General features: G+C 44.8%; 1 protein-coding gene across 1 annotated transcript in view; it reads left to right on the top strand.

Moving 5' to 3' along the window:
• Nucleotides 1–13,957, top strand: part of LOC124794881 (importin-4-like) — a 128,841-nt gene that overhangs the window by 92,750 nt on the left and 22,134 nt on the right. Inside the window, exon 12 of the mRNA XM_047258574.1 lies at nucleotides 7,944–8,022. Within this exon, the coding sequence (XP_047114530.1) occupies nucleotides 7,944–8,022 (79 nt within the window). The remainder of the gene's footprint in view (nucleotides 1–7,943; nucleotides 8,023–13,957) is intronic.

The following is a 13,957-nucleotide window of genomic DNA, read 5'->3' as shown; positions in this document are numbered from 1 at the left end:
CGGGTATACACTCGCTCGCGCGCGCGTGCACACACACACACACACACACACACACACACACACACACACACACACACACACACATACAGACACAAGCAGACATATTTAAAGACAAAGAGTTTGGGCAGAGATGTCAGTCGAGGTGGAAGTGCAGAGGCAAAGATGATGTTGAATGACAGGTGAGGTATGAGTGGCGGCAACTTGAAATTAGCGGAGATTGAGGCCTGGTGGGTAACGGGAAGAGAGGATATATTGAAGAGCAAGTTCCCATCTCCGGAGTTCGGATAAGTTGGTGTTGGTGGGAAGTATCCAGATAACCTGGACGGTGTAACACTGTGCCAAGATGTGCTGGCCGTGCACCAAGGCATGTTTAGCCACAGGGTGATCCTCATTACCAACAAACACTGTCTGCCTGTGTCCATTCATGCGAATGGACAGTTTGTTGCTGGTCATTCACACACAGAATGCGTCACAGTGTAGGCAGGTCAGCTGGTAAAGCACGTGGGTGCTTTCACATGTGGCTCTGCCTTTGATCGTGTACGGGTTACAGGACTGGAGTAGGTGGTGGTGGGAGGGTGCATGGGACAGGTTTTACACCGGGGGCAGTTACAAGGATAGGAGCCAGAGTGTAGGGAAGGTGGTTTGGGGATTTCATAGGGATGAACTAACAGGTTATGAAGGTTAGGTGGACTGCGGAAAGACACTCTTGGTGGAGTGGGGAGGATTTCATGAAGGATGGATCTCATTTCAGGGCAGGATTTGAGGAAGTCGTATCCCTGCTGGAGAGCCACATTCAGTCTGGTCCAGTCCCGGAAAGTATCCTGTCACAAGTGGGGCACTTTTGTGGTTCTTCTGTGGGGGATTCTGGGTTTGAGGGGATGAGGAAGTGGCTCTGGTTATTTGCTTCTGTACCAGGTCGGGAGGGTAGTTGCGGGATGCGAAAGCTGTCAGGTTGTTGGTGTAATGGTTCAGGGATTCCGGACTGGAGCAGATTCGTTTGCCACGAAGACCTAGGCTGTAGGGAAGGGACCGTTAGATGTGGAATGGGTGGCAGCTGTCATAATGGAGGTACTGTTGCTTGTTGGTGGGTTTGATGTGGACGGACGTGTGAAGCTGGCCATTGGACAGGTGGAGGTCAACGTCAAGGAAAGTGGCATGGGATTTGGAGTAGGACCAGGTGAATCTGATGGAACCAAAGGAGTTGAGGTTGGAGAGGAAATTCTGGAGTTCTTCTTCACTGTGAGTCCAGATCATGAAGATGTCATCAATAAATCTGTACCAAACTTTGGGTTGGCAGGCCTGGGTAACCAAGAGGCTTCCTCTAAGCGACCCATGAATAGGTTGGCGTACGAGGGGGCCATCCTGGTACCCATGGCTGTTCCATTTAGTTGTTGGTATGTCTGGCCTTCAAAAGTGAAGAAGTTGTGGGTCAGGATGAAGCTGGCTAAGGTGATGAGGAAAGAGGTTTTAGGTAGGGTGGCAGGTGATCGGCGTGAAAGGAAATGCTCTATCGCAGCGAGGCCCTGGACGTGCGGAATATTTGTGTATAAGGAAGTGGCATCAATGGTTACAAGGATGGTTTCTGGGGGTAACACATTGGGTAAGGATTCCAGGCGTTCGAGAAAGTGGTTGGTGTCTTTGATGAAGGATGGGAGACTGCATGTAATGGGTTGAAGGTGTTGATCTACGTAGGCAGAGATACGTTCTGTGGGGGCTTGGTAACCAGCTACAATGGGGCGGCTGGGATGATTGGGTTTGTGGATTTTAGGAAGAAGGTAGAAGGTAGGGGTGCGGGGTGTCGGTGGGGTAAGGAGGTTGATGGAGTCAGGTGAAAGGTTTTGCAGGGGGCCTAAGGTTCTGAGGATTCCTTGAAGCTCCGCCTGGACATCGGGAATGGGGTTACCTTGGCAAACTTTGTATGTGGTGTTGTCTGAAAGCTGACGCAGTCCCTCAGCCACATAGTCCCGACGATAAAGTACCATGGTCGTGGAACCCTTGTCCGCCGGAAGAATGACGATGGATCGGTCAGCCTTTAGATCACGGATAGCCTGGGCTTCAGCAGTGGTGATGTTGGGAGTAGGATTAAGGTTTTTTAAGAAGGATTGAGATGCAAGGCTGGAAGTCAGAAATTCCTGGAAGGTTTGGAGAGGGTGATTTTGAGGAAGAGGAGGTGGGTCCCGCTGCGACGGAGGGGGGGTAAGGAGTCATTCCAATCCCGGAAGCAGTCTTTCCGCTCCCGGGATTGGAATGACTCCTTACCCTCTCCCTTAAAACCCACTTCCTTTCGTCTTTCCCTCTTCTTCCCTCTTTCCTGACGAAGCAACCGTTCGTTGCGAAACCTAGAATTTTGTGTGTATGTTGGTGTTTGTGTGTCTATCAACCTGCCAGCACTTTCGTTCGGTAAGTCACATCATCTTTGTTTTTAGATATATTTTTCCCACGTGGAATGTTTCCCTCTATTTTATATATCCTTCCTTCCTTTCGTCTTTCCCTCTCCTTCCCTCTTTCCTGATGAGGCAACAGTTTGTTGCGAAAGCTTGAATTTTGTGTGTATGTATGTGTCTGTTTGTGTTTCTATCGACCTGCCAGCGCTTTCGTATGGTAAGTCACACTATCTTTGTTTTTAAATATATTTTTCCCGCATGGAATGTTTCCCTCTATTTTATACACACACACACACACACACACACACACACACACACACACACACACACACACACACACCGGCTACACCACTGCTATTTCATAACCACCTCTACAACCCTTTAGATCACATAACATCAACAGATACGAAGAAAGTAAATTGAAAAAAGAAAACACTACATGGCAAGCACCCGTATCATCTAACACAGCCACACATCGATCAAGACGCATCCAACACATGGCTAAGAAAAGGCAATATATACAGTGAGATGGAAGGATTCATGATTGCAATACAGTATCAAACAATAAACACCAGATATCACAGCAAGCATATTATTAAAGATCCCAATACCATAACAGATAAATTCAGACTTTGCAAACAACAAATAGAAACAGTAGTTCACATCACAAGTGGGTGTACAATACTAGCAAATACAGAATACCCCAGAAGACATGACAATGTAGCAAAAATAATACATCAACAGCTTGCCTTAAAACATAAACTTATAAAACAACACGTTCCCACATACAAGTATGCACCACAAAATGTACTGGAGAATGATGATGAATACAAATTATACTGGAACAGAACCATTATAACAGATAAAACACCACCACATAACAAACCTGACATCATACTCACCAATAAAAAGAATAAATTAACACAACTAATCGAAATATCCATACCAAATACAACAAATATACAAAAGAAAACAGGAGAAAAAATTGAAAAATACATCCAACTGGCTGAGGAAGTCAAGGACATGTGGCATCAGGATACAGTTGACATCATACCAATTATACTATCAACTACAGGAGTCATACCACACAATATCCACCAGTACATCAATACAATACAGCTACATCCAAACTTATATATACAACTACAGAAATCCGTAATTATTGGTACATGTTCAATTACCCGAAAGTTCCTAAATGCAATATAACATATACCGTACAGTTAAAAGGAAGTCACGCTTGATCAAGGTCCGCGTCACTTTCCATTTTTGACCAGACATAACGTCTGAGAAAAGAAAGAAATAATAATAATAATGATAATGATAAAGAAATGTGGGAAGGGTAGGAGGCAGGTTGAACTCTGAAACAAGGGCAGCCATGGACTCCATATAAAGGAGCAGGCAATGGGGAACCCCTCAAGTGGCCAAAAAGGAGTAGAAACCATGTTCACAGATGAAACAAAACCATATCAACCACTTTGGCATTGTCCGCTAATTCCAAAGGCAGTGTTTCAGCTGATTTGAGGTTTCGTAACAAGGTGGCCCACTTAGGGCAGCCCAGTAGAATGTGGACCACTGTCAGAATGGCACCATGCTGACAGTGGGTTGGATCCTAACATTGTAGAACATGGTGATGGTTCAGCAAAGTGTAGCCAATGTGAAGTTGACAGAATGGTAGTTTCTCTGCAAAAAAGCGTGAAGTGAAGACTGCCACATGGTCGGAGTCCCCTTTATTGCTACAGTTTATTAGGAGAAATGAGGGGACACCAACACATGTTCCAAGCCTTCAACAACTGACAGCATAGAGTTGACCAAAGGTCCAGTTATTGTACTCCCATCTCCAAAGTTGGCATCCTGGTGGCAGACTTGGCCAACTGGTCAGCATGACCTGGGGTCCAGACAAAGGTGAACGACCATCCACATCGATGGAGATCTGAAAGGAGACCATGAATAGTCACCATCAGTGGATGTCGAGGGCAGCACTAGTCAATAGCTTGCTGATTAAGAATGTCTCACCAGTGTAAGAACAGATGTAGCTGAGGGCTCTAATGAAGGTCACTAATTCTCGATGCCCGTTAAGCAGGGAGTGTTGTTCACTGCACCTTGCATGTGTCTGGTAAAATCGGTTTGCCTGTTGACCATAGAGCCAATAGGGTGTACCATTTCCGAACCTGAAAATGAATCAAGGATGGCAAGGAAAAAGTGGCAAAAAATCTAAGCGGTCAACAGTCTATTGGTCCAAAGGATAGGTAGAGAGAGATCTGAGGATAGTGTACACAGTATAGAAGCATACATAATTGCTACCGGACAAGAGGCGACAGTGGGGGAAGTCAGAGTTCTGAGTGCAGACATTGCATGCGAACTGCGTTCATCACTCCAGTCCTGGGTCTCTGTTGTGAGAGGTGGATATCCCTACCAGGAGAAAAGGGCACGGTAGATTGAAAGTTGAGGGAAGCAGTGAATGTGCATCATATAGTCGAAAAGCAGTCGATGGTGCCTGATCTGTAGTAGGACACCAGCCTTCACTAGTAAACTTTTCAGAGGGGTTGTCTGCAATGCCCCTGTCAATAGCCTATTGGATCCAGAATCTGCAATGCTGAAGGCAATGCCAAGCCATATGACAAACTTCTATAAACAAGACATGAGAGGAGCAGAGCTTTGTAGAGTAGTCTGTGTCCCTGCTGGTGCTACTGAAGCAGCAAAGAGCAGCATGGTCATTTAAGCTGGAAAAGATGTGGAAGCCACGTCAACAGGTTATCAAAAAACCAGTCCCAAAAAGCAGTAAGACAAACATACTTGGCTGCTGGTCATTGAGTTCTGATTGTGGATGGACAATATGATAGCAACAAAAGCTTCATGCATGTCTCAACGGCTGAAAACAGGAAGCCATAGACGAGAGCCCAGAATTGAGCCTTTTGTATGGCACCCTGCAGTTGGCATTCAGTAACATCCACATTGGAAAAGTGATAGTGAATGCAAAAATTCAGTATACAGGAAGGATGATACTGTGGACCCCCAGCTGCAGCTAGACCAGTCACTACAAAAGGGACACTCAATAGGGTTGTATCATGCCAAGTGGTCTAGAGGTTCCCACATGACCACCACAGATTTTGATGAAATTCTAGATGAACAATCTCATGTTCATTATGAACATTGGTAAAATTTTGAGATAATTAAATACTTTCGGACACCTAGTCATTTGTTTGACCCCATAGTGCCCGTGAGTTTTCAGTAACTTTGAGACATATCATCTCCAGTAATATTTTCTTGAAAGAAACTGAACTACGTCACCTTGTACAACTTTTTGTTCTTCCTCAAGTGAAATAATTCAAAAATAATTTTCTGAGTAGTTTTCATATGGATAATTTGAAGTACATCAGCAAAAAAATATATACATGAAATAGGTGAAGCTTAGCTTTTTATATCTCCAGAAGTCATTAAGGGATACACATGAAACCTTCTATGTAATAACTTACCAGTACAAGGTCTTTACTGCTTTTCAGTGGCTTACAAATTGATGGCAAAGTTGTCATTTTTTCTGAAAAATGGCAATATTTGGCCCACTTCTTTAGTAAGTGTCCTCTGCAAACACTCTTAAACCATTTTCTGTAAAAAGATCATTTTCCAAACCACCTAACACTATATCATGCAGTGTGAGCATATATTGTACTAAAAGATGACAAGGCGGAGGTGCATTGTAAATGGACCCATGTTCTGTTGGTGCTCATACGAAAACTGATTTCTTTTATGTTCTACAATTAGTTATTACTTTCTGACGACAGCAATATCAAAAGTTGTGATGGGCTAGGAAGTGAGAAAGTCCAAATAACATTTTAAAAAAGTGACAACGTGTAACACTTGATTGTGACTTATTTGTCAGTTTTTCTGATATAACTACACAATCAAAACTGGTTACAAGCTTCACAATTTAACTGTGCTTTATCAAGGCAGTGGAGATCATGGCAGCAAATTGTTGCATGACAACTGTGGCACATATTGTATAAATAGACTGCAGGTTTTACACCACTGTCATATTTTGATAAAGTTCTCAGCAGTCGTCCCAATATTTTTGGGAATGGATTCATCTGCTGCAAAATTATTAGGATGTCTTTATTGTGTAAAGACATTGATGTGCAAGTTTAATTCTGCTTTAAACTGCAATATTATATTTGTTAGCCTAATCTGCGGTTAATATGATACATTAGTGAACACATGAAAAGTTACATAAATGTGTTGGTATTGGCCTTGGTGGTTTAACAGCCAGTTCCAAAGAGTGGGAAAACTGTACCCCCATCACCATAGGGGCCATGCCCAATAGCTGTGCAACAGGAGCCATGGGTGAATTTCTTCCCCAAATGTTCCCAAACCCAATAAGGGTTTCTTTGCACACGATCCCAAGCTGATGATAAATTTCAGTAAGTGTCAGAGGCCAAAGGATACCAAGGATTTTAGGATACGAAGCTGTTTACTTAAAGCTACTTGAATTTTTTACACGTTTCATTTATTTTTGGTATAATTTCATGAAGCCATAATATGCCAGATATGGAATTGTTTGTGAAGAAATTTTGGTAAGATAGAAACCAAAAACTTACACTTTTCAAATGTGGTTACCTCAAATTAATAGACACACAAAAAGAGTAAACTATTCTTTTCATTGGATTCTCTGATTCTAGCTGTTTTGCTAGTCATCAGAACTTTTGACACCTTCCACAGAGAGTACTAAGCAATTGTGGAACATAACATGTCAGATTCAATAGTGGCATTGAAGCTTTGTCCAAGCCTGGAGAGGAAGGGTGTGTGGTCCTTACACTAATGACAATACCAACAAAACTTCACAAAATTATTAGCCAAAACCCAAAATTCAAGTGGCCACTGGAGCACTCAATGAAGTTAAAACACTGAAATACAATAAGTAGTGCCAGCTGAAAACTAAAGCACAAAATTTACTAAACAACTTCAATGCACAGAAAACTCTAAAAAAACACAGCTAGCGAATGTTTCCCAAAGTTTATTAAATCATTATTTCGCCACAAAACAATTAAATTTAATAACTGTATAAAAGTGCACAAATAACTTTGTCAGTACTTAGCGTCGTAACCGCCACAATTGCAACTGCATGCTGCAAAATCTGAACATTCTAAGCCCTGATATACAGAGCTTTATTTCTTCTGGATTTATCCTTCTCATGCTGCTTGCCCCTCCACCCCCGCCCTCCCTTGCCCCAAATCCCTGGAGATCTAATGAGGCAGCTGTATTTGTCTCTGGAATGTTTAACAAAGGAAGATGACATTTTGGTATAATTTTGACTATGCATTATTATTTTTATATATTTTTTACCTTTGTACTGACCAACTGGGATCAGGTATCTAAAATTACTCATTTGTTGTTTGCTATTTTTTCGAGTACTCCGGCATCTCCTTCTCACTATTGCATTTTCTTTCATCCATTTTTTTTATTGGTGGTGGTGGTGGTGGTGGTGGTGGTGGTGGTGAAAATAATAGTTCATCTGTAGCAGATTGTTCGTAATTATGCTACAGTAAGTTATTCGTTTTTTGTCTTCAGACTATACAGTGGAAAACTCCTATATGGAAGAGAAGGAAGAGGCTTGTTTGGCATTGAGAGAGCTGGCTCTGCACACAGGGTGAGTATTGATTTGTTTTCCATATCGTGAACAAAATTAGTGGTATGCACCTTCCAGCAGTGTAAGAAACTAACTGCACATTATCAAAAACAAAAATAGCAGTTCTTGCTATGCATATATATTTCCTACCTGTTTTTGAGAAATTTAAATGGAAAAAATCATAATTTGCACTTGACGTACTACTCTTGTTAGTAACATCCATAAACAACCTAGAATAAAAATTTTTGGAGCTTTAGGATGCAGTTACAGGGTGGGCCAGACTCAATTAGGCACTAATACGACCTTTCACAGAGAAAAGGTGAAGGTATTTAGAGTTGCCGATTGAGTGCAGCATCTTGAGTTGATAGATAGCACCACCGAGGTCCTGCTGTCCTCAGATTCATATTCTTGAGGAAAAAAACCTCGTTTCACAAAGTGCCTAGCATCCAGAGCACATTGGTCTATCGATTATTCATATGGTTTTAAAATGCATCTCTGTTGGTTTTTGAACATTTTTTTAACACATTATAACTTGATTTCCGAATGAATCGTAAGTTGATTTTTGAATGCGCGCATAGTGTAAGTGATGTCTCTGCCAGGGGGAATCCCTGTCGCATCTAGAAATAAACTTTCCTGCAGACAAAAGGGGACAGGCTATACTAGCTGAGTGGAATAAGGCTGAACAGGTGAAACCCAATCACTGTTAATGTGGTTGACTGGGTTTGCGAATGATCAGCATTGTTGTTATTACTAGTGAAATCCATATTCAGACTACCAGAATGGAAATAAATGACTAACAGGAATAACAGGTAAGAAAGATAATGTTTTCTTCTCGTTGGATCCAAGAAAATGAAATGTTGACAGAATTTTTGGCCAGGCCGCTACACTAGTAAGGGTCAGTTGTACAGTTCTGTTCTGGAAGTAGCGTGGGAAATGCATTGTACGAATACATAATAATGTCTAACCAGAGAATAATCGTGGATAACTAAACTTGAGGAAGGTTAGTGAAGTTAACCAGAGAACAAGTTTTGACACTAGAAGGAATAGTTACAGAATTGGTGGTAAGATTGTTTGTTAGAACGAGGAAGGAGATGAAACGGGGGACGTGACACAAATTATGGAAGAATATGAAGATTCCAAATTTATATAAAAATTTCATGCTAGTACTTCCAGGTCTCAAGCTTGAGAAGCTGGGAATGTATGAATGAACTATGAAACTATTTCCTAACATAAAGCTTTTATTTCATTTTATCTAACAGACAGTGAGAAAATACACATAATCAGATGGAGAAACCACACCAGTCTTGGATACTATTTGTATTAACAGCTTTTTCAGTATTAGAGAATGGCATCTCATTTTTTCATGTAGCAAAAAATTTGACAAACTTTGAGGTAATAGATTCTTTCCCACAAAGGAAAGCATACAATGTAAAGCTGCAGCAAGATTGGAGAGGAAAAAAATGTCAGGACTTAAGGATTGAAGAAATGTGTACTGTCGTGCTTGTCTCTTGTCTTTACTGGTTCTACGTACCCTATATTTAATTTTGTGTCACACAAAACAGCAAGTTATTAGCTAATAGGCAATAGAGTGTGCAAATGTTCTGAAGAGTTCTTGTTCCCCTTGTTAGAAATAATCCCATCCAATATTAAGAGTTGGTTTTAAGAGGGGCAGGATGTCAAACCAGCCAACTGGAGCAGGAGAGGCACCACAGGACATCTTAATTTCCACTGTCCTGAGTATAGTTCGATGACATCCATTAAAAGATATTACATGTTTGAATTCCACAGAACTGAACACAATATGTGATAAACAATGCTGTGTGAAGAGGTGTAGCGCTGTAATTTGGCACACTTAAGACCAAATGACATGTCTTACATTTCCTCGAACACTCATGTTTTGTGTGTCACTGTCTTCAGAAAGATGTGCACTACAAAATGAACACTTTTTAAAAAGTCAATTTTTTAAATTTTTGGCTTCACACCTCAAACGCCCAGGTGAGGGGAGGGGGACAGGGGCTCCATAGATCAGGGGCTCATGCACAGAGCAGTCAGAGTTGTAGTGGGGAGGTGGGTAGTCTCCAAGTGACCCGTGTTTACGTTTAGTGATTTTGCTGTATCCTCTTCATTTATTGCTCTCACGTTAAACGAAAACAAAATGGATTTCTGTGGCTGGGAGCTATCAAATGAATTAAAGTACATTCACATAATTACAGAAGGCTAAAATATGTTACTAGTTTCCGCTTTTATTTTATTTCCACCTTTCTGACTGTCAAACATTAATCGCCTTGAAGAAAAATGAAGTTATTTTTGTTGGTTTGATAAAGAAATTTGGTTTTTATTAACCTTTTACGCCAAGGCAATCAATTTATTTGAAATGAAGTGTTTAATTCCTCACTATTGGCTAGTTTCAAGCGTTTAGAGTGCACATTTTAATCTTCTAGCATGTGTGGCATTATGGCATAATAAAGAACCAAACATGAGATAATACATACTGGTACTCCAAGAAAATTTACATCAGAATCTGGACATACGAATGTGCACTTTATGCCGAATTATGCATTTCAGTATCGTTCATGAAATTCTGATGCTTGTTTCTTTTATGACATAATGTAAGAACTTCAAATGTTTTACACGTACGAACATGCGGAATTTGTGCGTCATCGTAGCTGCGCAAGCGTGGTGATGCCTATTACCTGACGCTCTCTGGCAACTGCTGAAACGAACATGTTTCTAACAAGTCTCAGGAAAATATTGCAAATGGTTGCTTGAAAAGCGTTACTTATAACATAAATTTCCTTTTATGCAAGATGAACTATGTGAGAGAACGTGTGATGAATTTCTTTATCACAGAGCGTTTGACTCTCATTTAAAAATCAACTCTTTGAGGACCATTTAGAAGATTTTGAACCCAAATCAGACTTCATGTCATTGCTAAAATCCCCCTGCAGGTCTGGGGGTTAGAATAGGCGAGCCAATTGGGGAAGGGTGCCGTACAAGGTGCATCGTGTCCATTGTGCATTGAGATCCTTAGCCCACTTATTAGTCGTCGCATTGCAGCCCTGACCATTCTCCATTTCTTGGGCGAGGACATCTTCCTGGGTGCATGCGTTTTCCACCATGCACTTTGCAGTGTTGATTTCTGTGCCGATGATGACCATGGCCTTCTTTTGCACCTGATATCCAGCACAGTAGCCAGTCCGTTGTGGTGGGGCTGCCATGCGCAGTGTTGCTTGTAGACCTCTGACCACACAGGGATCACTCTGCTGATGCCTGCGCGGTTAACTCCCCATGTATGCCAAGGGGTAGATGCCCATCCCTCTGGGGCATTGGGAACCCCGTCAATGGCCATCCTGCCAGGTGGCCTTTGCTGCAGCTGGGTAGCGCCGTGGGGAGGGCCCGTGGTCAGTGGGTGGCATCAGAGTGGATGACAGTCCATCTGTTGCTGGTGGTGAAACACCACCAGTCTCCATAAGCGATCACAAGCGCAATTCACCGCACACAAGTACAACTCCAAATTGTTCCCCTCCCTGGCCACACCGTGGGAGGAACGTCAGGCTTACGATGGCAGCGGATCTTATTCGCCCCGGTACCTTGTATGTTAGAGAGCTGATGGGGAATCTTTCATGACGATGAAGCCTGAGTTTTTTGTTGAGCATTTAGAGGACAAGTTTGGGGAGGTGGAGGGTTTGTCCAAAATGAGATCTGGGTCAGTCTTCATCAAAACAGCATCCTCTGCCCAGTCACGGCCATTACTCACTCGTGACAAGCTGGGGATGTTTCTGTAACCATCACGCCCCATAAGAGCTTAAATATGGTCCAGGGTATCTATATTTCACAGATACCTTCTTTTGCAGTCTGACGATGAGCTGCGCGCCAATTTAGAGCGCCGAGGTGTGTATTTCGTCCAGCGTGTCCACCGGGGTCCGAAGAATAATCATGTTGCCACCAGTACCCTCATCTTGGCCTTTGAGGGTGATACACTGCTCGAGGAGGTGAAGGTGATGGACTACCGGTGTGACGTAAAGCCCTATATCCCTCCCCCAATGCGGTGCTTTAAGTGCTGGAAGTTCGGCCATGTCTTCCTGCTGTACTTCCAGCATCACATGCAGAGATTGCGGACGCCCATCACATCCCGTCACCCCATGTGCCCCGCCTCCCATCTGTGTCAACTGTGGAGAGCACCATTGCCTTGCTCACCTGACTGCAGGATTCTCCAAAAGAAAGGAAAATCATGGAGTACAAGGCCCTGGACAGACTGACCTGTACTGAGGCTAAGAGAAAATTTGAACACCATGCTTACTGGCCGAGGCAGAGATTTCGAAACTTTGTCCCAATTCGACCTCTGCATCTAAATACTGGGGCAGCCACACATTTCAGTGTGGGTCATGGTAGTTACTCGGCCAATGATTTATCAATTTGCTAGCCAGGACTTCTCCCAATCTACCACTGGAGAGCACACGACGACTTATGTGGTAGCGACCACTTCATCAGTAAGCATGGTACCACCACACAAGGGGTTGTGGGCATTAAAATCTCCCAGAAGTAGGAAAGGTTTAGGGAGTTGATCAATCAGTGCAGCTAATACATTCAGGGGTACTGCACCATCTGGAAGAAGATGTACATTGCAGACAGTTATTTCCTGCGTCGTCCTAGCAGCAGCTGTCGGGCTCTCTCTCTCACCTTCTCTGTATGCAGATCACTTCTGCATTTCGTACTGCAGCTCCAGTACTGTTGTTGCTGAGAGGTACTTCCAGGGAGCTATCCATAAGGTGCAGTCATGACTTGAATCTCTCCCCCCCTCTCTCCCCCCCTCTCTCCCCCCCTCTCTCCCCCCCTCTCTCCCCCCCTCTCTCCCCCCCCTCTCTCCCCCCCCTCTCTCCCCCCCTCTCTCCCCCCCTCTCTCCCCCCCTCTCTCCCCCCCTCTCTCCCCCCCTCTCTCCCCCCCTCTCTCCCCCCCTCTCTCCCCCCCTCTCTCCCCCCCCTCTCTCCCCCCCTCTCTCCCCCCTCTCTCCCCCCCTCTCTCCCCCCCTCTCTCCCCCCCCTCTCTCCCCCCCTCTCTCCCCCCCTCTCTCCCCCCCTCTCTCCCCCCCTCTCTCCCCCCCTCTCTCCCCCCCTCTCTCCCCCCCTCTCTCCCCCCTCTCTCCCCCCCTCTCTCCCCCCTCTCTCCCCCCCTCTCTCCCCCCTCTCTCCCCCCTCTCTCCCCCCCCTCTCTCCCCCCCTCTCTCCCCCCCTCTCTCCCCCCCTCTCTCCCCCCCTCTCTCCCCCCCTCTCTCCCCCCCTCTCTCCCCCCCTCTCTCCCCCCCTCTCTCCCCCCCTCTCTCCCCCCCTCTCTCCCCCCTCTCTCCCCCCCTCTCCTCTCCCCCCCTCTCTCCCCCCCCTCTCTCCCCCCCCTCTCTCCCCCCCCCTCTCTCCTCCCCTCTCTCCCCCCCTCTCTCCCCCCCTCTCTCTCTCTCCCCCTCTCTCCCCCCCTCTCTCCTCCCCTCTCTCTCCCCACCCCATCTCTCTCTCTCTCTCCCCCCCCCATCTCTCTCTCTCTCTCTCTCCCCCCCCATCTCTCTCTCTCTCTCTCTCTCTCTCCCCCCCATCTCTCTCTCTCTCTCTCTCTCTCTCCCCCCCCATCTCTCTCTCTCTCTCTCTCTCCCCCCCCCATCTCTCTCTCTCTCTCTCTCTCTCCCCCCTCTCCCCCCCCATCTCTCTCTCTCTCTCTCTCTCTCTCTCTCTCTCTCTCTCTCTCTCTCTCCCCCCCCCCATCTCTCTCTCTCTCTCTCTCTCTCTCTCTCTCTCTCCCCCCCCCATCTCTCTCTCTCTCTCTCTCTCTCTCTCTCTCTCTCCCCCCCCCCATCTCTCTCTCTCTCTCTCTCTCTCTCTCTCTCTCTCCTTTCCCCCCCATCTCTCTCTCTCTCTCTCTCTCCTTCCCCCCATCTCTCTCTCTCTCTCTCTCTCTCCTTCCCCCCCA

This window comes from Schistocerca piceifrons, chromosome 4, assembly GCF_021461385.2.
Source record: "Schistocerca piceifrons isolate TAMUIC-IGC-003096 chromosome 4, iqSchPice1.1, whole genome shotgun sequence".
NCBI lineage: Eukaryota > Metazoa > Arthropoda > Insecta > Orthoptera > Acrididae > Schistocerca > Schistocerca piceifrons.
Note: the sequence above shows the minus strand (reverse complement) of the source record. Positions and strands in the feature narration are given on the sequence as shown.